General features: G+C 50.4%; 9 protein-coding genes across 9 annotated transcripts; 4 read left to right on the top strand and 5 right to left on the bottom strand.

Moving 5' to 3' along the window:
- Positions 1-171: 171 nt before the first annotated feature.
- On the bottom strand, positions 172-1,289 carry CPAR01_12217 (pectate lyase B; the record flags this gene model as incomplete). Its single annotated transcript, XM_060496475.1, has 3 exons — positions 172-597; positions 670-914; positions 983-1,289. 3 exons carry the CDS (start codon positions 1,287-1,289, stop codon positions 172-174), a joined length of 978 nt encoding a protein of 325 aa, XP_060345260.1.
- Positions 1,290-4,365: 3,076 nt separating this feature from the next.
- Positions 4,366-4,527, top strand: CPAR01_12216 (uncharacterized protein; the record flags this gene model as incomplete). The annotated part of the gene is made up of 1 exon (XM_060496474.1): positions 4,366-4,527. One exon carries the CDS (start codon positions 4,366-4,368, stop codon positions 4,525-4,527), a length of 162 nt encoding a protein of 53 aa, XP_060345259.1.
- A 569-nt stretch (positions 4,528-5,096) lies between these two features.
- On the top strand, positions 5,097-6,213 carry CPAR01_12215 (uncharacterized protein; the record flags this gene model as incomplete). Its single annotated transcript, XM_060496473.1, has 2 exons — positions 5,097-5,989; positions 6,039-6,213. 2 exons carry the CDS (start codon positions 5,097-5,099, stop codon positions 6,211-6,213), a joined length of 1,068 nt encoding a protein of 355 aa, XP_060345258.1.
- A 263-nt stretch (positions 6,214-6,476) lies between these two features.
- On the bottom strand, positions 6,477-8,260 carry CPAR01_12214 (uncharacterized protein; the record flags this gene model as incomplete). Its single annotated transcript, XM_060496472.1, has 4 exons — positions 6,477-6,745; positions 6,807-7,173; positions 7,227-7,696; positions 7,765-8,260. 4 exons carry the CDS (start codon positions 8,258-8,260, stop codon positions 6,477-6,479), a joined length of 1,602 nt encoding a protein of 533 aa, XP_060345257.1.
- Positions 8,261-8,902: 642 nt separating this feature from the next.
- CPAR01_12213 (uncharacterized protein) lies at positions 8,903-9,978 on the top strand (the record flags this gene model as incomplete). The annotated part of the gene is made up of 3 exons (XM_060496471.1): positions 8,903-9,005; positions 9,056-9,339; positions 9,400-9,978. The coding sequence occupies 3 exons, from the start codon at positions 8,903-8,905 to the stop codon at positions 9,976-9,978; spliced, it is 966 nt and encodes a 321-aa protein (XP_060345256.1).
- A 15-nt stretch (positions 9,979-9,993) lies between these two features.
- Positions 9,994-12,091, bottom strand: CPAR01_12212 (uncharacterized protein; the record flags this gene model as incomplete). Its single annotated transcript, XM_060496470.1, has 6 exons — positions 9,994-10,108; positions 10,161-10,753; positions 10,807-11,046; positions 11,117-11,535; positions 11,594-11,917; positions 11,971-12,091. 6 exons carry the CDS (start codon positions 12,089-12,091, stop codon positions 9,994-9,996), a joined length of 1,812 nt encoding a protein of 603 aa, XP_060345255.1.
- A 740-nt stretch (positions 12,092-12,831) lies between these two features.
- Positions 12,832-14,806, top strand: CPAR01_12211 (uncharacterized protein; the record flags this gene model as incomplete). Its single annotated transcript, XM_060496469.1, has 8 exons — positions 12,832-12,912; positions 12,972-13,122; positions 13,176-13,597; positions 13,655-13,741; positions 13,790-14,209; positions 14,274-14,440; positions 14,493-14,613; positions 14,666-14,806. 8 exons carry the CDS (start codon positions 12,832-12,834, stop codon positions 14,804-14,806), a joined length of 1,590 nt encoding a protein of 529 aa, XP_060345254.1.
- A 414-nt stretch (positions 14,807-15,220) lies between these two features.
- CPAR01_12210 (uncharacterized protein) lies at positions 15,221-16,746 on the bottom strand (the record flags this gene model as incomplete). The annotated part of the gene is made up of 4 exons (XM_060496468.1): positions 15,221-15,878; positions 15,936-16,309; positions 16,362-16,422; positions 16,481-16,746. 4 exons carry the CDS (start codon positions 16,744-16,746, stop codon positions 15,221-15,223), a joined length of 1,359 nt encoding a protein of 452 aa, XP_060345253.1.
- Positions 16,747-22,226: 5,480 nt separating this feature from the next.
- On the bottom strand, positions 22,227-22,808 carry CPAR01_12209 (uncharacterized protein; the record flags this gene model as incomplete). The annotated part of the gene is made up of 2 exons (XM_060496467.1): positions 22,227-22,392; positions 22,453-22,808. The coding sequence occupies 2 exons, from the start codon at positions 22,806-22,808 to the stop codon at positions 22,227-22,229; spliced, it is 522 nt and encodes a 173-aa protein (XP_060345252.1).
- Positions 22,809-24,569: the final 1,761 nt, after the last annotated feature.

The following is a 24,569-nucleotide window of genomic DNA, read 5'->3' as shown; positions in this document are numbered from 1 at the left end:
CTTCAAATAATCCAGCTCTGGCAAACGGTTGGACCCCATATGTACACAACAGGGGCGTATATCAACAGACCAGCAGCGTTGCTCATATACACTGAGTCAAGTATGTACAAAGAAATATCATTTTATCCCACCATACCATAATTACGACATCCAAACCGGCTGATGATTCAATTACAACTTTTGGCCAGCAGCGCCGGGGACGGAACCAGCAACCTTGCCGGAGCCGAGGGCGGCAATCTTATAAGGCAACGAGGCAGAGGTGAGGGTTCCCTTGGGAACGGAGTTCTTGGAGCCACCGAGGTCGACGTCCTCAGCGACGGCGTATCCGGTCTCCTTGGAGTCAGCGAAGAAGATGGCTTCGGCGGGGCAGCTGTTAAAGGCGGTGCTCTGGACAAGGACCTGGGCGCCCATGCGGGAGTTGATACCGGTGAGCAGGAGCTTGTCGTAGTATGAGTTGACGACGTGGACGGTACCGAAGCGGACGAGAGGAGTACGGGAGTTGATGTTGGTCCAGTGGTTGTTGGCATAGGTGACGTGAAGCTTGCCCTTGTCCTCGCTGCCGTTGCTGTCAGAGTGACCGACCAGGGATCCCTTCCACTGTATTATCGTTGTTAGTTTGGAACTTGTTGAGAGCCAAGAGACAGAAGCCAAGATCATAACAGGACTTACGTGGTCGTGGAAGTAGACGTTTGAGACCGTGATCCAGTCAGCACCGTGAGAGATGTCGAGGAGACCATCGAGGTCATCCTTGCCTCCGCTCAAGTCACCAGAAAGGTCGCAGTGATCAACCCAGACGTTGGTGGACTCATCGATACCAATGGCATCACCATTACTAGCCTTGACACCGCCGATCTTCAGGTTGCGGATAATGACGTTCTTGACCTGGCGGACGTACAGACCAACGTTGTTGAGGGCTACAGAAATATTGACATCAGTATAACAGTGCGTAAGAGGCGGTAATTGTAACCTTCATGATACTTACAGCTGCCCTTCTCTCCGATGATGGTCTTGTCAGAAGAAACGCGGACCTTGGCGCTGCCAGAGATGGCACCGGAGATGACTATGGTAAGGGGACCCTCCTTCTTAGCGGCAGCAACGAGCTCATCGACAGTCTTGACGGTAACACTGGAGCCGCCGGCACCACCGGTGGTACCTTCGCCTTGGGTGCAGTAGCCGATGTTGCAAGCCTCGGCGGCCTGGCGGAGAGCAAGCTCGTTGCGGGCGGTGACGATGTTGGCAGGCGAAGCCGCGGCCAGAGCAGCCATGAAGGTGACAGCTGGAAACTTCATCTTGGTGGTGTTGAGTATCTTAGGTAAATAGGCTGGGTAAGGAATCGGTTCGGATGAAATAATAGGTAAATGTCGTGAAGCGGGTGACTAGCACTACCGAAGTTGATGGAATGGGATGAACAGGAAAGAGAATGAAAGACTTGAAAGGCGCGATGGAGAGAAAGAAGAACTGTTGGTCCGACCTATCGACGGCAGAGTCTTATATATAAAATACAAGCGCCGGATTCCGTTTCTCGTTTAAAGTGAGGGAAGATGGCGCCATTGGTGGTTGTGGGAACTTACAAGAAGGCCAGTCCACGGCTCCACGTTGACAACTGCATTGCTGGGCGTTTCCAACTGAGCGCATCCCTTGAGCTCATCGAGACCCTCGTTTATTTCGCCTTCTGTGTAGTCCAAGATGATCTTACAAACATGACAGGGCATTGGAGGGACTAGACGAGGATTCCGTCGATAAAGACGCCTTGGTCGAAGGATACAGCAAGAGGTGATTGGCCTCTAGCGCGGCCGTTACATTGACATGAACGACGCGAGTAAGGAAGACCGATGTCTTGGCCCGTCCCATGACGGCCAGGGTACCAAAACCAGAGAACTGGGCGCAACTTCATTTCCTAAAAGAACGTGAGAGAATGGCTCCTGTCCGATATTGCCCGTCTTCTGGTATGGCCTGGTGTGGTTGGGGAGTGCAGGGGTTGCGAATAGGCTCATTCGGCTGTTGCTGGCAGGGCCTAGCTGAACCCACCGAGGGCAGAAGACCGAGCCAGTGCCCCCCCAGCTGGGCAGCCGTCCGCAGTAACGCTGAAGGTGTGACCCTGCGCTAGAGTTGTACAGCTGCTATGTTTCGGATCAGCAGGGTGAGTGGCTTTTGCGCGCGGCACCCCAGAGATAGATGAACGCCAAGATGCTGTCTAAATGAACGAGGACTGGTCGTTGGAGGAATAACTCAAAGCAGAGCGTCGCCGTGCGCAGAGCGGATGGCGCCGCCTATCTAAGAAGATGCGCTGCTGATCTGATGGGGGCTATTGTCATGATGAGTGTGGGGAGATGACCCCTGGCCTGGTTGCTCATAGCGAGTTGCCAACGAGTTGATGACCGGCTCCCATCTCTTCACACCTTTTACCTCACGTTGAAAGCCCATCTTACGGCGAGTTCTCAACTATAGAGGAACACAGATGCGAAACGAAACTTCTACATCTCACTTCCTTGTAGCTTTCCGGCACTTTTCGATCACTTCGCAGCGAACTTTATCACTCTCAGACAGTATGCCCGTCATGATGCAAGAAGTGAGGGGGGCGGTCATTGACCTGTGCATCTACCCGCAACCTTGGCATGTTGCACTATTGAAAAGGGGGATTAGCTGCCAAGAATGCGAATATTGGCATTCTGCACTGCCAAACTTTGCTTTCCAATCATCGTGCAGTTCAACTGCCTACTCCACCATTTTCTCACTTCTTACCAAGCACGAGAACAGAAGACAATAGCGGCCTTGTGTTGCCCATTCAAGGCGGGCGTATCCCGTGGCCTCCTCCTCGCCTCTCACGAGTCATCGATGCACCAACGTACTCAATCCAACTGAGCCGATAGCGCCAAGACGTCTATATCGAACCAACCTTGGCATTCTACAACGCAGGAGATTGGAACCTGAACATCAAACGGCTCGTATTCGATCGGCAGAAATCCACAATCAAGGGGAGAACGTCTTGCTCTCAAGAGAAAGGAGAGAGCAAGATCCGCTAAATCAAGGACTCAGCTGGTAGCTACGTCTAGCCAGACGTATGTCGGGGGAAGATTGTTGTCAACGAATACAATTCAAGGTCGGTTGCGATGTCTGGTCAGACCCAGCAGGTCAGCACTCCCTCTAGCCTTTCAACGACTCCATAGCGTCATGTATGCCTTCTGTACTAACCAATGCCGAAAAGGTTAGCATCTGCGGTGACACCATTTTGTCTTAGGACCTCTTTGCATAGCGACGGCTACCGGAATCCTTCTCGATATCGACCGACGGTTGCATCTTGCCGAACTCTTCAGATCGCCCGGGTCATGTGGCAATCTTCGCCATTGGCTTATTTTGCACGAATGAAACTGTTTCCTCCGTCTCCGAATGACCATACGGAAAAGCCACCGACATGCCTTGAAGAAGAAGGTGGGTTGATCAAAGCTAACATTACATCCATCTAAGGATTCCACTCTACTGTAAGCGATTTCCGGTTAGATTCAATTTGCTGCATTGATTCGACTCAGGCACAGTATCCGCATTGATCGAGGAAGGAAAGGTGACCTCGGACGAAGAATCAAGACCATCAATGACGACCTCAATAGCTATTTTTGTGTTCTTGATCTGCATCTCGAGAGATATTAGATGATCATCAGAAACGAAATCGGCGCTTCGCTCAGCCTCGTATTGCCATGAGCTTCGAATCAGTTGCCAGTCTGCTAATAGGTTGAGCAATTGTCAGCGCGCAGACTGAACAGCATTCAGGATGCTTGCCACACCTTTAAGGGCTTATGTCTGGAAGCATAATACGTCTCGAAATCTTGGTATTCTTTGTTACTTGACGCATGTGTCTCGCTACATATCTTCGTGGGCTTTGCTAACGACTCGTCGCTTTAGATACTTCCAGAGGTGTTTTTCCGAGCATCCACTGGTCTTCAGTTGACTATCGATACAACTCTCCCATCTCTCCGATAGTCGAGCAGCCTGATTTGAGAACGTTTCGATGCTATGGCTCAAGTTCTCGTTCATCATCCATAAGTACTGGCAGCACACGTAGGAGTGGCCTAAACGGACATAGAACGGAGTCATCCCATGCTGACCAGTGGTCTGCTCGGTCGTCCGGTACTGTGAGACATAAAGGCCTCGACCTAAACATTCCCTCTTCTTTTCCCGTCAACTCTCATGCAATGATTGGCAACGACCTATTTTCTTTCGGTCTAATTACCTCTGCCTGTCAAACTCACATTTCATCACCACACAAACCCCTTTCGGATAAAGATGAGGCAGAGAAATGTTTACGATCTGGTTGCCTGGTCATGAGAGACCAAGAAATAAAGCACTAGAGCAAGAGTCCACCACCTGCATATGCGTCCTCTGTTCTCTAATCCTACCACTCTCTCGATGCCCTTTAACGGCAGCAAATATCCCACAAGCGCATCATTCAGTATACCACCAAGCGGGTGTCATATCGGTCTAGGCGGCCGAGCTCAGCCTCATCTTAGATACCTACCCCGAACTCGACATTGATAGCGACCTGGGTTATCGCAAAGTAGTAAGTTCAAGCTCCAGCGCCGCTAGTAGGTGTTCGCCTTGCTAGATACGGCTGTGGGGAGACGCTTCCTTCACCGAGAATCCCTACTCAACCTTTTAGTGCCAAGGTTACGTGACCTTCACGTCACAATGCAGTGTCCCTCGGATGTAATGAAGAGTCAGGAGCACAAGAGTGCGCTTGGTCTCAACTCTCGAGTTGGTCTTCTCTTTCGTCGGTACAAAAGTCCATCGTAATTTAACGTTATCGGGGCTTCTAGCGTTGGCGATGGTTGTAGATAACGTAGGGAGCGGACGACATAAAATGCGGGGTCGGTCCGGCGCCGGTCACGGGTCTCACGGCTTGAATCGGCTGACCCCTGCTTCCCCTCACATCGCCGTCGGCATATCATGACGAAAGAAAGATAAGAATGCTGTTAGTATATCACTCTTGTTCTTTCCACGGCTTCCTTACGTCTCAATACACCTCTCAAGTTTCTCTGTCTTTGTTTTGAGAGAGTACGGCTATAGACCCATTTCACTTTGAACCTCATTCCTCTCAATCAAACATGTCTGATATCAAGAAGTACCAGCTTGGAGACTTCGCCCTTCAAAGTGGTGGCTCATTGCCAGGAGCATGGATCGCATATAAGACATTTGGTGACCCATCCCTTCCAGCGGTTGTCTATCCTACCTGGTACTCCGGCGCTATTGCGGACAACGAATGGCTAGTGGGAGACGACAAGACCTTGAACCCGAAAGACTATTTCATCATCATTCCGGCCCTGTTCGGCAACGGACAGTCCGTCAGCCCTTCCAACTCAGACATCAATCCATTTCCCGACGTGTCTTTCTTCGATAACGTGAAGGCGCAATACGAATTGGTTACCAAGGAACTCAAGATCACCCATCTCAGAGCCGTCCTAGGATGGTCTATGGGCGCGGCTCAATCTTTCCAATGGGCGACGCAATATCCCGACTTCTTGGATATTGCAGTCCCATTTTGTGGCGCCGCGAAGTGCGCCCTACACAATCAAGTTTTCTTGGAAGGCGTCAAGTCGGCGCTTCTCGCGGCAAAGAAGACCAGCTCAGCCGGCAGTACATTAGGACGCATTGCATCAACCGGGGACAAGTCTGCCAGGGTCTGGTCAGACGAGGAGAAGCAAGTTGGCCTGAAAGCTTTTGGTCGCGGGTACGCCGGATGGGGCTTTTCCCAAGCATTTTACCGACATGAGCTGCACAAAAAGTTTTACGGAGCCAAGGATCTCGAGGACTTCATGCAATCGTTTTGGGAGAAGTGGGCTCTTAGCAAGGACCCGGAGAACTTGCTTGTCATGATTCACACGTGGCAAAGTGCCGATGTGAGCAATCAAGAGCCATACAATGGCGATTTCAAGAAGGCCATGGCGAGCATCAAGGCTAAAACTTTGGTGCTGCCCTCCAAGACTGATCTCTACTTTCCGTAAGAATCTCGCTCTAAATACCGCCATGACTAATACTGACAGTTGCAGGCCCGAGGACTCCGAGTATGAGGTCGAGTGTATGAGTGAAGGCGTCGGTGAACTGGCTGTCTACCCTTCCATTTGGGGCCATTGGGCTGGAGGGCCCCCGGGGAACTTTGAAGATGTCAAGTGGCTAGACGACAAGCTGAAGAACATCTTCGCTATAGCGCCAAAGAGGGGTTGATGAGGTCCAGGAGTTGATTGCGAAATATACGGTGCATGGCGTCGTGACCAAATTGTGTCTTTTCGCTAAAAGCAATAGTTAATTTGTGCACTTTACCAGGAAAGAAGACACCGCCTCTTCCTAAGTCCTATGCCGGTGTGCTATTTCAACTATCTACTAATGAGATGTAAGAGACAGACATGTGTTACTGTAAGCACCAAGAAGACATTCAATCTCTCACTTTCTGAGGTCTCTACACACTGGACCTTCCTGCCATTGTCCCTTTACTTTCGTAGGGCTGGCTGAACGGTGATACCCTCAAACTTCTGCCGAATCTCTGTAGTTACGCCAGACATATCGCAGAGATCTTTATCATGCAACATGTCCGAGCGGGGAACCCAACTTCCATGTATGCCATTGCGTAACCGGAAAGGTAGTTCAATTATTGCCACAGGGCCTGATTCAATATCTTTGGCGTCGAGGATCAAAATGCAGGACAGTCTGACATGTCGTCTGTTCGCGATGGTCACAAGAAAGCCGTCTCCTTCCGCAGCTTTGAAAATGTTAGTGAACCCATCACTCGTCTGATGTCTGTTGCTCAATGGAATACTTACCCTCCGGGGACCTTGGTAAGAAAGCTACCTCATGTAGGGAAGTATGTTCCCCCGCAGACCAGTGATCATACTTCCCGGTGTTGATATCTGCAGCTGCAATGGTGTTGTAAGTCCCACCGACAGGACTGTACTTGGCCTTTGGATCGTGAACGCAAAGGAACAGTTTGCTGTACGCTTTGGTTGCGAATCTTTCATCAACCTTGGGCATTTCGCCATCGAGGGCGACGAGCTCGGTCGGCTCAACTTGGAAGGTTGTTGCGTTGGGATCGAGCTTCCAGCGCACATAGCTACTAGCAGGTTGTCCCACCGCTGCTTTACCGCTTGGGTGAGAGAATGGGTCTTCGCCTCGTGGACCAAAGAACCAAAACTAGTGCACGAGTTAGAGAATGCTTTTAGGAGATAGTCCTACAGAATGCGCACCTTGTTATGGTGGGTAAGGGGCGCGTCGAGGTAAACACATCCGTCTTCGCCTTCGAACGCGTTTCCGGTGTGTCCGTAGAAGGCGTTCTTGAAGTTGAACCACCGAACATCTTCAGGTTTAGGGTTTCGCCGCGGCAGAAGACCAAACGTCAGGGGCTTGTCCTCAGCCCATGCGAAATGCTTCGATCCTTGCTGCAGTATTTCAACTGGCTGTGTCTCAAGTGGAATGAGTACGAATACGATCCAATTCTTGGTCGCTGCCATATCGTGCATCATTCCCACATACGGCGTCTTAATCCAACATTCTTCGAGCTTCTCCCCGTTCTTATCGAAGAGATAGTATGCAACATCATTTGTCGCATCGCCTTTGGCTTCATACCCCATGGTGATCAGCTCTCCATTGTCAGGGTCAATTTTCGGATGCGCGGTAAAAGTTGGAGCTGAGTACTGCCCATGAAAGTCGTACAATCCTTCAGCTTTGAATTAGTTGCACGTAGAGAACAGACATACACTGATCAGTTAAGTAATGATACCTTACCTCTGGTTTCAAGGGAGTCCGGGTCCATTGCATACGGCCTGGAGTCTTCTTTCAATGCCAGTAGCTGATTTTCGAAATACACAATATGAGTGTTCGCAGTGGAGTGAACCTCATGCTTCACTCTTGGGTCGTCTGAGTAGCGGTTTCGATATTTGCCAAAGACTGACTGCCTCGCTGCCCTCTCAATGTTAAACTTGGCAGTGCGCACATACTTCTGCTGAAAGTCGGCGTGACCGTTCCTGATTCGAACTGCATCTATGGCGCCATCCCCGTTGATGAAAACATCGTCTTCGTAAAGAGGGGCCCAAGACCAGTCGGGCATGCAACGGTAGTATGTTCCGTCTATCTCTTGTGGGATTGAACCGCGGACAATGCAATTATAGACTTCCGCTTCGAAACGGCAAGGTGCTTCTGGCCCATCAAAGAATGGCGTTGGAGGGAAGTTCGTCTCCTGCTGTGCCTTGAGAGACCTCGAACAATCAGAAAGGTTAGGCATGTTGCTATCTTGATTTGTTTAAACCTTGGGGATGCCCACTGGATTCGTCCGTCTTTCGATGAATAGTTATACTACCAGACGACTTATTCGGGTAGCCCGGCATTATCTCAATAAACGTCTTCGGTTTTACTACGCTACTTCTGGTAACCGAGACCGACTACGAGTAGTTGCAATTGAAACACCATGATCGTCATTGAATAGTACAGTAATCGATTTCCAGGCTTTTCCTCCTTGACGCTTCAAACTCTGTATCATCTGCCGAACAGTGACGCTGCCACACTTCCCAACGGCGACCGCTATGCGGAGATGGCGGGGGCGGAGACCGAGACGGGATTGAACTGCCGGTCGACCAGGGATGCTAGGTCAAGTACAAAGGGTTCAGTGATTGGTGGCCTAGGACGGAGACCGACCTCAAGGTTTCGGCTCTGGCCGTGCGTTCATTCAGTATGCTGACCAGGTAGGACGGAGGACCGTATAAATCGAGTGTATTGACCTGGATACAAGGTAGTCATTGACAAAAGTAAGAACTCAACAACTACAACAAACTCTAGTCGCGAGCTCGCAGGGTCGCTGTCCTTGAACTAAGACTTGCAAACACACTACCAAGTGCCAGTCAATACCAAAGTCCAACCGAAAGTGGTCATGACTTCCAGCAAGGACTACGTTTTCAAGCAGGTTGGCAATACGTTGATTGAGGCAACGGCTCACTGGAAGCCAACAAAGAGTAAGGAGCCAAAGGGCCTTGGTAAGTCTTTGATCGATCGTGTCGACTGCCTTGTGACTGAATGTTCCCAGCTCTGGCTCTCCATGGAGGAGGTTTCGTGATAGGATCCAGACATGCGTTGCCAGAGGTTGAAGTTGGGTATCTTGCCGACGCAAACTTTGTTGTCGTATCAGCCGACTATCGACTTTGCCCACAAGTTCCCTTACACGATGTAATTGAAGACGCTATCGACGTTTTCTCTTGGTGCAAGACGGAGCTTCCGCAAAAGTTCGAAGCGGACACTGGCTTTAGGATTGACGCACGAAAGGCGGTGGTTTTCGGGCAATCTGCTGGAGCACTCTTAGCTTTACACTTGGTGAGTTACCAATGCTTCCGGTCCCAGTTTGATACCCAAAACTCAACATCTCATGCATAGGGTGCTCTGGCGGAACCTCCCCGGGCGATTCTTGACTTTTATGGCGTCAAGTACGTCAGTGATGAATTCTGGCACAAGCCTTTGCCTGCCTTAGCTGCCATTCCGACACTGCCACAGGCTTTAACCGACAAAATCCTTGAAGAACCGGTCATGACGACCACTGTCACATCCCTAGAAAAGGCAGCTGCGTCTCAAGACGGGGAGAGAAAAAGGGGCATGCCAGCACCCGATCTATCGGTTCCTAGAAACGCCTGGCTATTCGCAGCATTGAAGAACGGGACGCAGATGAAGTCCATCGTCAAAGACGATGACTTCGACCGCGTCGACCCTGTTAAAGTGTTTCACCCAAAATTCCCCCCAACCTTTTTTGTGCATGGGGATAAGGATGGCTTGATTCCCAATGCCTTCAGCGAAAGGGCTTGTAGGGAGCTGACCGAGCTGGGAGTGAAGGCGCGTATCTCTTTGATTCCAGGCCAATCCCATGGTTTCGATGCCGGCTTAGGAGTGGATGACCCGGAATGGCCGCAGGTACGCGATGCGCTGGACTTTCTCATCTTCTACGGAAACAAAGCCATCTGAGGTGCACGCATCCTGCTAGAGATTGAAATCGAAACTAGACTCAGAGAACCCCAGCTGCTCCCACAAGTCCAAATTGGGTAGTCCTGTTTCGAAAGAGATGATACTGCTGTCAAATGTTGTGGTTTCCGGTCTTGAAGAAGTTAGAAAGTCTGCTGGTAGAGAAGTCAAGCTGAAGAACTCACTGGCGGTGTTCAATGTCTTCGAGTACTTTGTCAAAACACTGGACGGCAAAAGCGTGCAATCTATCAGGAAACATTTGAAGAAGACTCCTCAACTTTATCACCATATCTCGCAAATCGACAGACGCTGGATTCTTGATGATTCTGATGAGAAGCACCAGTCCGCAGGTCACTGCATGGTACGAATCAAACCAGAAGTGGCTGGTAAGAACATCCCTTTCCTGCATCTCGATCAGCGTTGCAATAGTCTTGTTGTTGCTATCTTCGCAGATGTTCATTCGATGGTCGGCATCAGACCCTGAAAAGGTAGCATTAAACAGGTACGATTGAGTCAATAAGACGATGATGCAATGATATCTCAACCGTAAGTACAGCGTGGCGCGCAACAATGATGGGGGGATTGCTGCTGCAGGTATGGTCAGGTGCTGAGGCAGGCTCTCCCACCACCCATAAAGGTCTTGAATCAACCGATCGATAGCATTGCCATTATCGCAATGTTTCTCGGAGTTGCACTGAAGGGTACGAGACAGAAGCCGTGTAAGGCGTGCTGAGGCGAAGGCATACATGGGCGGCATGTTTGGGGCTCCGATGAGGTTCTATGACGTGATGTTAGTTGAGGATTACATTTCAATGACTTGCGCTGGATTACATCTGAAGGCGAACCGATGGTACTTAGATCAACGGTGATTCCTAACGATCTCCCCAGAACGCTGGTGAACCACTGGTCCAAGTCGCATAATGACCACCAAAGCTTGGTTTTCTGTTCCGCCCACAGGGGACTTTCGTCGTCAGTTGCTACATGCAACCCAAGTGACTGGGCAATTCTGATGGCGCTGCCGAGGACGACCCAAGAAGTGTTCCGCTGGCTTTTCTTTAGCCGGTACAAGGCCTAAGCTCAGTGAGCTGCATTAGCTGAGTTCTTGATCGGTGAAGTAGAGGTAAACAGCATTATGACTGACCATAACAATAATCGCCTGGATACTCTCGACACTCCCCTCCTCGATGACACTCTCCATCTTGTTTGAGGCAAGCTCAAAATGATGTGGATCGTCGTCAATGAGAGCAACGATGAGCTGAATCATGGCTTGGGTCGACACGCTCACTTCTGCATTTCCGTGGGCTCTCACTATTGCATCGAAAAGCTTTTCTGGGCCGAGGACGTAAAATACGCAGTTGACGAAGCGAAGAAAGACAACGCTGCATCTTTCGCATGTCTTTCTGTCGGGAAGTGCTGCATCCTGTTTATTCGACAGCGGTTCGCCTTCACGCAAGTCAAAGGTGCCACTGGGTTGCAGTGCCGCGAGCCGAGGGAAGCTTCGTGTGATGCACAGGCTGACTTTGGACTGAAGGACCGCGTAGCTTGAGGCACCGTTGAATCCTAGGGGGCGATGAATAAATGCGAGATTCTTGTTAGACCGAATCGCAAGTCTACTCACTTCGCTGGCGTGTTGCATCTGAGATGAACGAGCCATCTGACATTGGTGACGCCGAGTCCTTAGCAGCGACACCCGGTAGTAAGTGCCCGCCATCGACCGGCGAGCATGACGAAGTATCCGCAGGTGGGACTTGCTGTGCAAGATCCGTGGGAAAGTCAGGTTGTTGGGATGCCGCCTGGAGTTTGCTGACAAAAGTGCGCAGGCTTTCAACGCTTAATGGGATACCAGGAGCATAGTGCTGGACAATTGCGGCCATCAGTTCGAACTGCTCCTTCGAAGTGTGATAGTAGGGACGGATGCTGGCTTCATCAGTGACAACGCAATCTAATCCGAGGCGCTCACACCGGTGACAGGATCTGGACGTCGGTTTGTCGCACTCTCGTAGTCAGTACGAGACTCAGTCATTGATGTAGCTCCATCGCTCACTTTGATCTTTCGCCGTCTGCAATTGACGCAGCTAGAGGGCAGCCGACCGGCTCGACGCGTTGTTGTACTCATGCTGGCAATGACGGAATCGCTTCAGATCGAGGCACGTCTGCGATTGAGATGATTCCGATTGCCCAGCGAGGAAGCCATCGTCACCAGACCACGGTATCACTTAGAACGCAAAGGGCAGGCCAGGAGCCTTGGAGCCATGAGCATGGTCATACTCAGTGGCAACACTTGAATGCTGTGGGGATCTGTGCTCGCCTGTGGTCCCGGCGTTGTAACCGTATTAGCAAGGCCCATTTGGAGTGATGTTAGGCACGAAACATTGAGATATGCCGGCTAGATCAGACTTCCTTCAACTTAGGGACTATAGAAATCATTATTGATGCATAAGCTTCTTATTCTGTATGACTCGTGTTGAAAAGCGTCATGATCTCGAAACATCACGGGTGATAGGGGAGCGGCATGGCGACGGAGGGCGGACAATAGGGTACAAACAGAATCTAGGGGAGAGAGACCCACAGCGGTCACCGCTCTCCGTCCCATGCCGCATTCTTTGAGTTCGGCAGTCGAGCACGGTCTCCGCGCTGGACACACCCATCGGTGACCGTGGATCCTCGATCCTTGTACTCAGGCGCTATCGGCGATCTGGGAAGTACTCACTTCTGTCTGCGAGGATATGAAAGCCTAGTAACGAGAAATGATAAATTACCGTATTACGGAGAAGAGAAAATGTTGTGTCTTCATTGCCACGCTTCGAATCGTTGCAGAGGATTCAACAAACCAGTGAACACAATTCCAAATGAGGCATGGAGACTCAGAACGCGACGGTCAATTGGCACTATTCCAGTCCCCAAGTCGCTGCCATCATCTCTGGAATCTTATGTTTGGTATATCAAAATGACATCAAACTGCCTCCAAACATTGGACTCTAGACTGACTCTAGTAGCTGGCGATCCCTCTCATTTACAATGTGATCTTCCACCCTCTGGCCCGAGTCCCGGGGCCTTTCTTGGCCAAGTTCAACGACTTCTGGCACGCATACCAACTATACACAAATGTGAGACATGAGACGCTCTGTAAACTTCATGATAAATACGGTAATCACTACAATCTGCTGCTCTCAATGGTAGTGGCTAACATGGATGGCTAGGTCCTTTGGTGCGCTTGGGCCCGAGCACTGTCTCTGTTGACACCACAGAAGGATTCCAAAAGGTTTACTCGGCGACGTCCCCAATCGACAAGTCGCCATTCTATCAGAGCTTCACCCCAGGTTTCCAAAGTAGTTTCTCTTCGATGGGTTCTGCGTACAAGGAGAAGAAGTCTATTCTTTCTCAAGCATTTGCTCAGAAGAAGCTAGACGCCATGGAAACAGCATTCACGGAGCACATTTGGAAGCTTTGCGAGGTGATGAAAAGTCAATCTGAGGTCAATTTGGATGATTGTTTATCAGCCTTGACAGTTGACATCTTATCGGACGTTTGTTTTGGCGAAACATTTGACTTACTTCACAATCCCACAGAGAAGACGAAAATCAGCGATGGCTTAGTGCAAGCAGCAAAATTTGTCTCAATGGTATCAAACGCCTTTGATTGTTCCGTACTTTGGGCAATTTGACTAAGAGAGTTTCAGGAAGGTACACTATGGAGATGGCCTTTGTTGCAGCGCCTCATTCGAAAGTTCTCGTATAACCATACGACTCGGGGCTATCCAGCGAAGGTGAGTCTGCCTTCTGTCTCAAGCAGCATCGTCAACTGAAATGCCCAGATGGCGATGAGCGCCATGATCAAACAGAGACAGAATCCTTCCGGCAGGCAAGATATATTCAATTACCTACTTACGGCTAAAAGTCCCACCACCGGCACGCCGTTTCCTGATCGCGAGCTATTCGGTGAAGCGATCGTCATGTTTGTAGCAGGGTCTGATACCACATCTACTGCGCTATTGACAATATTGTGGCATCTGTTGGCTCATAAAGATGCATACGACAAGGTGGCCTTAGAGGTTAGATCTACAGTCACGACGCGTGATGATTTGAACTACCACAAGATTCAGCACCTACCATATCTAAGAGCTGTGATTGAAGAAGGATTGAGAATCTTCCCACCGAATGCAGGTTTCATTCCGAGACAGGTATTCCAATCTGATGGAGCCTTCGTTCTCCACGGTATATCTATGCCAGTGGGAGTAAGTCGATATTATCGTCTACCTCAACCTCAAGAGCGCGGACACTGACATCGTCCCTTCTCAGACGGAAGTCGGCGTTGCAAACATGGCGATGCATAGGAACCCCAAGTATTTTGAACGACCTAACGACTTCATTCCAGAACGCTGGATCGGCGATGGCCAGTCTGCGGTAAAGGATAAATCAGCTTTCTCTCCCTTCTCCAAGGGCCCAAGGGCGTGCCTCGGAAGAACGTAAGGGGTCCCGTTTTAGCTTCTCACAGACCATTGCTAAACTTTATTCCAGAATGGCATACATGGAGATGTCTTTAGCTTTGGCAGCAATGTTTTTGGAGATGGACATGGAATTTGAGGACCCCGGTTCTGAGGCAAGACAGGGTTACACAGCGACGGATTCTTTCGTTCTCGTACGACCAAAAGTTAGGATCGTTGTGAAATCTCGCCGCTGAGAGGACCCAGTCAAATTGGAGGGCATTTGAGTCTCTTCTCTGGTGGAAAGCAGCCCCTCTGTTGCGATCTCAGCAAAGCGGCAGGGGCTGCAGAAGCCGCGACTGGAAGAAGGCACAGGCCATGAGACATGTTCACAAGAACATGCTGTAGAGACCGATCGGGTTCGAGATCTTAGTTGCAAAGACGGGAGCAATTTAGGTTGAAGGAGTTGATCTCATTCACCTCTGCTAATCTGATTACGGGAATCGGCGAGGCCCCAGCCAGGATGCTCCCATGCATGAGAGTCTCGAATACTTTAGTCACCAGGGATAGCAATGAAGAGAACCATATGGCGATGTAGAACAGAATGGTCTTCGGATAGTAATTATAGGAATATCTTGCCAAGAACCCACGCCAATATCCCACATCAGCCGCCCATGTTGAATAAAGTAGTAAAGAAAATGGTATCTAGTAAGTAAAGAGTGATATCTCCAACGCCAACGTAATCTCTGGGCTTAATAGGCCGTCCCTCAATGGTTCAAAGTTTCTTCGTATCAATACAGCACTATCTGTAGAGGGACTGACTCATGAGAAACCCCTTGCCTCAACTTTCTGTGAGGAGACCTGCACAATATCGCACTTAACCTCGATCGGCGCTCCTGGCTGCAGCTCGATCTCGTCATCAGAGACTCTCCTTCCCGCTTCGATTCTTGTTTCGACGACGGCGTGGTGGTTTGGTCTATATCCGCCCAATTCGATAGACTCCTGTTGCCGTAATGGAGACGGCATCTTATCGGTCTGACTGGTGAAATCCGGGCTATCTCTCGAGGCTTGGATGGGCAGCCCTGTCTCGCGGCTCGCATCAGAGTGGCTCAAATCGTAGCTGGCGATGCCATAGAGATCAGCCTTGCTGTCCGCCGAGCCAGTTCGTCGTTTCGAGTAGCGGGCAGAGTAGTGATTCGGGTTGCCAAGTGTACCACCGAGCTCGGGATCGCGGTGGCGTGAGGTACTTTCGGTGTTTTCAGAATAGTCTCCGTTCTTGTGGTATTTCGAGGATTTCGCAATACGACTCGACAGGGCGGGAATGAATCGAGAGACCAAGGGTCGGAATGTCGGTAGGCAAGCGCAGACGAGTCCACAGCAGAGCTCGCCGATGGACCAACCGGCGGTCTCGACATTTTGCCAAGTGAAGTCTTCTTCGAGCTTGAGGAATCGGATTCGGATGAAGGATATGGTACATGTGCTATTCAAAGATTAGTCGGAGCCCGGAATAGTCGTGTGATCACGGGACAAGACATACAAAAAGCCCAAACAGAAGATACCAAGCAAGACATATTTCTGGCCTCGGGCCAGATTCAGTCTGTGAATAACTGGCAGCGGCAGCACAAATACAATAATGTCGGTGATGATATTGCCTGCTGCGTTGATGTACCATTGGGGGTAGTTCGGGATGCATTTGCCATCAACGGTCTTGTCCCAGAATGCCGGGATAGGGGTACAGATGAAGATCTCGACAAGGATCTGCGAAATGCTCCATGCGCCGACTATTACCATGGCCGCAATGAAGACCTTCTTCATCTTTTGGACGGCCAGGACTCGGTAATATTGAAAAAGGAAGGTCATCTTGATACCAGCCAATGCTGCATTATAGAATACAATGGTGACGTAGAATGTCTTCGAAGTGTTAATAGGTGTGCGAAATGAATTGTATCAGACATCAACTGACCTTCATGTAGTCTTGAATTTGTTCCGAAGTAAGAAAGTAAACATGATGACCGAGGCCATTTCTGGTGTCTTCAGGTTGTTAGATACCATCTAATGGAGCCGTAGATATATATGACTCACTCAGTGCGACAGCCAAGCCGCATCCAAGAACCAACAGCTACAGAGTTGTGGTCAGAATCAGGTTCAAGGGATGGAGAGGACTTTCCAAAACCTACAAAAGCAAAGACGGATGCCCAATCATCCATACCAAATTGCCGTATCACGAATATTCTGGTGTACACTCGTATTGATACAGCCAAGAAGGCAACTGAAAGCACAAAGCTCGTGACGCCGACGACGATTGGTACCCGCGAGTCGTCCGCGCTCATTCCTGGAGGGACCTCCATGCTGCCTGTGAACTCTCCCTGAACAATGTTGACGGCTATGCTTGGTCGGTAGTGGAATTAAGAAGCATCGATAGTCCACGAGGACTGGCACGTGGCAATGTGCTTTTTCGTTCCCTTCAACGGCGGCTGATGATGGGGATAGGTGTGGGACGTCAGACGACGAAATGCATGGGAATCTAAACGCCGAGGGATGCTGTCTTTGTATATTGACGAAAACTTGGCTTTGCCAGCCTTGACTGGTCTTAGATCGAAGGGGCACCTATGCGCGGGTGTGGTTCGAGAAAGGGGCAGAAGACAGAGAGGGTGTGAGACATCAACGAGAAGGAGCTGCCCGCAAAGGCTGCTACACTAGCACGCCTCGCACGCTCGAGGGACCCTCAGGTTTTCGATATTCCGTGTCTCATATGGCTTAGACGTGGAGACCACTGTGGGATCGACGAATCTATTTCCAAGGATACTGTCGATTGCCTTTGGGCAGAAAAAGCGCAATGCAGGAGCCGTGCGCGCGGTAGACTGCTCGGAAGACAAGAAGACAGCTGGGCGGAACTAGCACAACGGTCGTGGCTTCTTCTCTGATGACACCCTTTGTGCAGTTTTTGTACACTTGCATGACGACCTAACGAATTGGCAAATGGGGAGTGACACCTTGTTTACTAGCGGAAAAGCCGTAGCGTGTAAGCTATGCCGGGACGGCTCCGCGTATCGTTATGAAGGTTTAGACGAACTAACGGGCCTTCGATTCGTCATGTTAGACTACACCCGGAAGGTGGGAAAAGGAGAGGAGGGTGGCAGGCAGTGGACAGTCTGCGGTGTTGGAGGTCTGCCAGCCTAGGAACGCAACGTTATTCTCGACGCGCAGATGACGGCAATCTCCCGGCTTTGCTGGCACGCTGGCACGCTGACGGCGCATGGATTTGGCGGCACTGCATTCCTCTTGTCGCGGGCCAGGGCGGCAGGCATTCTGGGATTTCTTCCATTTTGGAGATGCGGCGATTCAGCTGCCATCGATAGAGAGACTTGCAATGTCTCAGACCACCTCCTGGCATGTGCAAATATGGAGCTGGGAACTTGGGAGTCGGCCCCGAGTTGGAGTCGATGTCTGTGTGTCCAAGAGATAGCCCAATGATGATCGGCTGGACAGGGTGATAGGCTCGAACCCCGGGGATCCAAAGTCGTATACCGTCCCTGCTAGCCCGGGATAGGGACCGGGGTAACTCCTGTCCGCTTCTCGGTGAAAGAGGAGACTATCGCGGGGATTTATGTCGCCAGGGTCGCGGCTGACTCGCATTTGAGAGGTAGTGGTGGTTGTTGGCGCAATTGCCAGGCATCGGCGATCACTGCTGACGGGCAGGAAAAAGAAATTGGGCATCAAATAGACTACGATGCCTTCTGCCGGGCCGAAGACAGATATTGAATAAAGCCATGGACGAGTGACCTTGACTAAACTATCTGTTCATCTGACCGGCAGACTGACTTTGGCCTCCAGAATCGGGTGAAACAGAGACAGTTCAAAGGTCCCTTTTCGTAAGGCCAGCCAGATCATAGATGGCTACTTTACCCTCTTGCGTAACAGTGTGCCGACAGCGACTCGGCTACGGAAATCATCTGAAAAGATGATGATTATGGTCGTATCTGTTTCCAGCAAATTTCTCGCTCTCGCACAAAAGAGGTAGTATTTTAGGACCTTGGGCGTCTCAGCCGCGCTCTCACCGGTGCCGACTACTCACTACGGGGTATGGGAGGGCAGATTCGTTATTGAAGCTCAACCGAGCAAATTCGGCGACGGCGGCCGAGCCGGTGGAGGGAGACCCACCTAAGTTCCTTGTTCTTCGCTCTCGTCGTCGAATCCAGCCTTTCCAGCTTGGCGTTGAAGGACCCTGGCACGCCTGGCAAGTCTGGCAGCCTCTTCGAAGCGTGGATCTGGTAAATCATGCCACTCAATGAATCGCATTGGTTAGAACCTGGCAGGCGAGGGTCTGAGCGTAACCACGCCGTCGGAGGGACGAGCCGGGGGGGAAACGGGCAATGAATACTCTGCAACGCCTCTCGACTTGATTTGGACGACCGTCGATACAAAGGCCCGTTTAGCTCCGACGTTTGGCCCGACGATGGCGTGTCTTGCTACGCATTGTTTGTTCTCTTCGTACCATATTCAAGCCACAGCTGCGGCAACGAGAAATAAACTTCAGCCCATTGCCACTAGATGAGCCAGTGACGTTCCCCGCGGAGTGAAGGATCAGCGGCTTTATTGACGGACAAGGTGGGATATGGAAAACCTGCTGAGAAGTTTGACAGGTACATCTTTCTGCACTGCAGAGCACGGTCCCAGTGTCAAGCGTGTCACCCGAAGTGCAAGACAGATAGACGATGGGCATGCTCAGAAAAGAAGCCTGCCGGGAGCATCAGCACGACTATCCGAACGAATTACAGATAGGAGAGATTTCGAGAGGCACCCGAAGACCGGAACTAGCCCCGCTCATCGCCGGGACTCTGGAAAAGGGCATCACGTCAGCCCGCGGCACAGCTGATAGGTTCATCGTAAAGCGCATTGAAGCATTTGTCCCACTACTGTATAGGCACCTCAAAGATGGCCCTTTCTCCCTTCCCCGCTGCCAGTTATAACATTGAACATCAAGTGACTTGACGGCGGAAGGTCCGAGAGCTCAGCATCATCACTGCGATCCTACACGCCTATCTCACAGGAACGAGTAATATGTTCTATCGAAGCAAACAACACGACGTCGACTTCGATCTTGCAACTTTGCAAGTGGGCTTTGTCGGTGCGCAATGTCCACCAGAAAAGGTTCGTCTCGCGAGATCTACTGGCTCATGAAAGTTGAAAGGGGTCAAAGCCAAACTCCATCCGGACTTCGTTTACCAGACTTTAGCGCCAAGGGTCTGCTTACTACTTTGAGCGTGTTTTTCTGGAGACACGCGGGGCAGTACAGGGCGTCGTTGAAGATCGCTGCATGAGGGTGCCTGCACTCTGACGGCTCCATCAGTACTGAAGAATAATGACAAACCGTCAAACGCGGTCCGGATCCGAACCCGGCCTTTGCGGCTCGACGGACGTTTCTTAATGATGTGAGACGTTCGAATAGGTTGCAACAGTCGTCCGGCACACGCCCGGAAGCAATTTGGGTCGAGCTCCGCAAGTTCAGGCGATGTTTTGGGTGAATGAATCGCATCCTAAAATTGTGGGTGTTTTTGTTCCCTGTGACACCTTGGTCAGTTAGGGGGGCGTCTCCAGGAACCCGTGGTCCATGTGCGATGCAAGAACTGTAGCAGCTGTCGATGGTGTCTCTGCATCATCACCTGCATATCCAACTTGGCCAACTTGGCAGGGGAAGGACTGAATCGTTCATCTGCTCAAGTAATCCACGTGCTGCTGCTGTGGTCCGCGGAGGACGCATGGAGAAGTTCCACCGAGTAAGGTAGAGTAAGCTTACACGAACAGGATCCAGGAACAGAATGCTTATCCTGTGGATTCATGCAGTTGCGAAACGTGCTTCCTTCGCGCGAGATGTGCCTGTGCCTTGTTTTCGTTCCTCCTCGACACCTCCACTTTGCCCCTTCAACATGATCCCAAGCGAATAGTGGCTATCGCGGTGCAACACCTACGGTAGATGGGGGGATGAAGCAGCATCGTGCTGGTTCCATCAGTCATCATTCTTGTCATGCTGTGCATACCCTCGTATTGAAATGAGCGGAGACAATGAAGTTTCCGAGTCTCCGATGAGTTGCACATTCGCGCCAGACAATTCAAGCCTCCAAGTAAATAATCCTGTTCTCCGATGCTCCTGTGGTGCTGCCTGCCATCGTTCAAATCTCAGATGCTGGGATACCCCAAAGAGCCTCGAAATGAGCCCAAGACGGCAGTGCGTAAGGCTTCGGTAGAGCATCGGCCACCTGTAGTCATCCTCGGCACTCGTCTCTTTGGGTGCCAATGCTTTATTTATCAATTCATCAATGTTCCCTTTCATCGTGTTGATCGTCGCCGCGCAAATCCCGGTGACATATGAGCCGGTTGTAACGATCGGTGGTAAGCTTCACTGAGGCCCGCGCATAGAGTTCATCTCTCCGATCCGGAGTCCCGCGGGTGTATCTTCTTGGCCGATGTCACGCTCAACGGCGTGAAGAGGAGGCTCACGGACTGTACGGCCAGTCTTTGTTGTTACCTGTCCGTGATAGCGTTTGCAGGTAACCTGCTCCGCGGACAGGCTCCGGGCAGTACGGTAACTGTGTTGTTAAACGTTCTCGCGCTTATGAGAATTCAAAGAAACACGAAGGTAACACAACAATCAATGACTCGTTGATGTCCCAAGACTAGGTTAACGTCTCCAGAGAGGGGAAGCGCAGAAACACCCTCCTTTTCGAGGATACAGCAGACTCTCTGGGGATGGACGAGGAATATTCGCTTATTCCTCGCTGAATTCCACCGCGCGAGCCAGAATAGCCCGCTGAAACCCCTGGCATGTCCGCCTGGCGTGTCACTCGTCATCCATGGCGGGTCGATCTAACGGGCGCTGCGCCGGTGACAGGCCCTCTGTAGTGGGGTAGAAGGATCCGGTTCCTGGAGCGTGAGGGGAACACGGCACGGCGAAGCCATAGAGATCGGTTCGACTTGTCGAGACGGTCAAGCTGTTGTTCCTGGATACTCAGCCAGAATCCATTGGCGTCAGGAATCTAATCTGCTATCATCGTGGAGGATCAGCATGCTTGCTAATTTACCCCCATGATGAGCCGTCCCACGCAACTGGTAAACTTTAGTCGTCGTCAGGTGATCCCCCTCTCCAAATCTTTGGGAGACTAGGGTTGAATTATGCAATCAAACGCAGGAATCATCGCACATTCAAGGAGTACGAATATCAACACGGAACCGATTATCTCTTACAGGTTTGCATCTTGTCATCCATATACGGGCAGCAAGACCTCAACTCCCCTCACCCTGTTGACGAGTGAGGGAAGCATGCTATGAGGGATTACGTATTCACATTACCACAGACCCGCCCAGCTCCGTCGCGACCCATTCTAGTGCAGCAAATTGCACCAGACTCTTGAATCTTGCACCATGATTTGCACAACGTTTCCGATGGAATCAATCATTCGCAAGGCAGATCTTGTGATTCTGGCTGGCTGGCCAAATGGTAAGGCGTCGGACTCCTAATCCGAAGATTCTGGGTTCGAGTCCCAGGTTGGTCGTTCATGATGTATTCCCAGCAACATGACCTTTTTGCTGCACAAGCTCGCCTTATCGTAGACCACCATCTTACTTTGTCGGTGTGCTTCTTCTTTCCTTCTGTGACTTTATAATAGGTGTCAGCTGTACTCGTCTGTGTGCTGAGGTTCTTGCTGAAAAACAAATCTTCTTTGGATTTTTATATGACCAAGGCTCTTGGATTTTGTCCGACTCACGTGGTATTGACTCCCGTGGTATTATCAAGTTTGTTTATTTCTTTTGTAACATCAAAGCCCAAACATTACTGGGCAACAAAACTGCCCAGATAGTCGGCCTTTCCTACCGGAACACCCTTGGATCTCAGAATCGCGTATCCTGCATTCAAGTGGAAGAAGAAGTTTGGAACTCCGTGGCTCAAAGCTGCCTCCTTCGCGGTAACCTTCAACGTCTTGCCACCAAAGATAGGCCTCAAATAATGTTAGATATCTCTTCTGTATTCTGTCTCGTTTCATGGAACAAGCACTCACAAGTCGACTTGCGAGTCAGCCTTGGCGTTAACAGTCGCCGCATCGACCTTGCTCAGGAGCTCCAGAGCATCCTTGATGCGCTTGTGGAGATCCGCGATAGTCTTCTCCGTGTTCTCGTACGGCTCCAACTCAACACCGGTCAGACGGCTGATGTTGGTCTTGACAGTCTTTGTCGCATTCTGGACCTGGAAAGTGAGGGGGAGTTGGTCCTCAACAAGACGAGCCTCTGGGTAAGTGTTGACATCCACATTGTTGGCCTTGGCATGCTCCTCAGCCTTTGTCAGGATGTGATCAAAGGTCTTGAGGCCCTTGGTGAAAGTGGGAATGACTGCGTCGTAGACGGTGACTGATGCCATTTTTTCGATGCTTCGATGTTAAGATGAGGGGAAATTGAGGAGAGGGCCGGAAGTCTCGGGAAACAGAGCGGGAGGTTTTTATAAGAGTTGATAGAGTTCAATCGTCTGTGTGACCGGCTTCGAAACATTGATCATGAAACGGATCTTCAGGCCATCTTATATAATTATGTAGATCAACAAAGCGGTACATCACGGATTGGTAAGTTGTACAGCAGGATTGCGTGCTTGGTAAGCTCTCTCATCAGTGCATCTGCAAGTCAATCTCACAACAAGCGGTCACCGACAGGAACGCATCTGATCTAACGCAGATCCCACGCCTTTTGGTAGGGTTCCTGATGTCGCGATGGTCCGGGGATGAGGGGCCTCCCTTGGGCTTTTCCTTTTACGGGCATTTGTTCTGCGGTTTACACCATCGTGGTGGAACGTCACGTTATCGGTTCTCAGATGGCGTCATCAGCCTCTCCTTCCAACCCCACGACATCGCTACGCGGGCTGCGTTGAATGGAACAATATGAACAAGAGCATGACTCTAAACTGATTAGCAATAGCTTTCTCCAATCACGTCGAATGGTTTCGTGCAGGGGAAGTATAGATGTTCAGACTCTTGGTCCGAAGTCGGGTTGAATCCCCAATGCCACAAAACTAGTGATGGCCAGTACCGTCGGATGATAGGAGCACCAGGCCTTGCAAAAGCCCGTGGTATGAGATAGATGCGGCTGCGTCCAACTGCAGCTTGTCATTTCTTGGGTCCTAAGAGCGAATCACCGGCTCATACATGTTGCGTGGTTTGTCGTGACAAAATTCTCTCCAAAGAAATGGCCGCAATCAATTTTGCTCTATGTGCTCGGCGTCCGCCGTTTCGTAGTAGCCCTATTATCCCTGATCATTTATACCGTCAAAGTTTGAAGACATTAAAGCTACAGACCTCGAAAACTCATTGCGATGCACCATCATCGTACTTAGGAGAAGCGGAGGTTCTCGCTACGATAGAGTGTTATCTCAATGATGCTGGCACCTGGTCATCATCCGACCTCTTTTTTAGAGTGATACTCACGTAGGCAGCACTGAATAGAAGATAATGTTTAGGGCGGAATTTAACTCCGAGTGTGATCATCGTTCTTTCGCATCCTCTAGCTTCTAAATGCTGCCGTGTGCCTACCCTATGGCACATTACCCGGAGTCGGCGAAGTCGTACTAACAGATTCAAAAGACTATGCTGAAATTTTACGAGCTCTCAATAGGTTCTAAGATTTAGTTATTCTGAGTTATTAGAGAAAAATGATTACATATAAAGACGACGTTTGAGTTGTGACTTTGAAGATTAGCTACACAAGATGTGTGCTTTGGAGATAGCAGACTAGAAGTATGTTCTAACTCTTTTTGCCCGGCCAAAGTATTATTCTCTTACGGAGCAGTTCGTTTGGACCCAGAAACCAAATACCTTTTTAGGAACTCTATCTAGGTAGCATGAGAAAACTTGAGAAAGGTAAGTTTCGAAGTATATTAAGTCTTAGACGTGGACCACTCCACAAGTTCAGCTCCCTACATCTCAAAACCAATCTGAACACGTCGGATATGTGACGACTTATTCATAGAAACCGTCAGGTTTTACGAAACCATCAGAACATGGGAGATCTCACCATGTGCCTTGAAAACCAAGAGAGACGTCTTGCATCGATGCTTCGCTCCCCCATTTGTTACTTAATTATAACCACCATATCGCGCCGCACATATGCATCGGGCCAAGGATGTGGAGAGTCA

The sequence above is a fragment of the Colletotrichum paranaense genome (genome assembly GCF_030867605.1).
Source record: "Colletotrichum paranaense strain IMI 384185 chromosome Unknown Scaffold_10.1, whole genome shotgun sequence".
NCBI lineage: Eukaryota > Fungi > Ascomycota > Sordariomycetes > Glomerellales > Glomerellaceae > Colletotrichum > Colletotrichum paranaense.
This window is presented reverse-complemented; position numbering and strand designations above follow the sequence as displayed.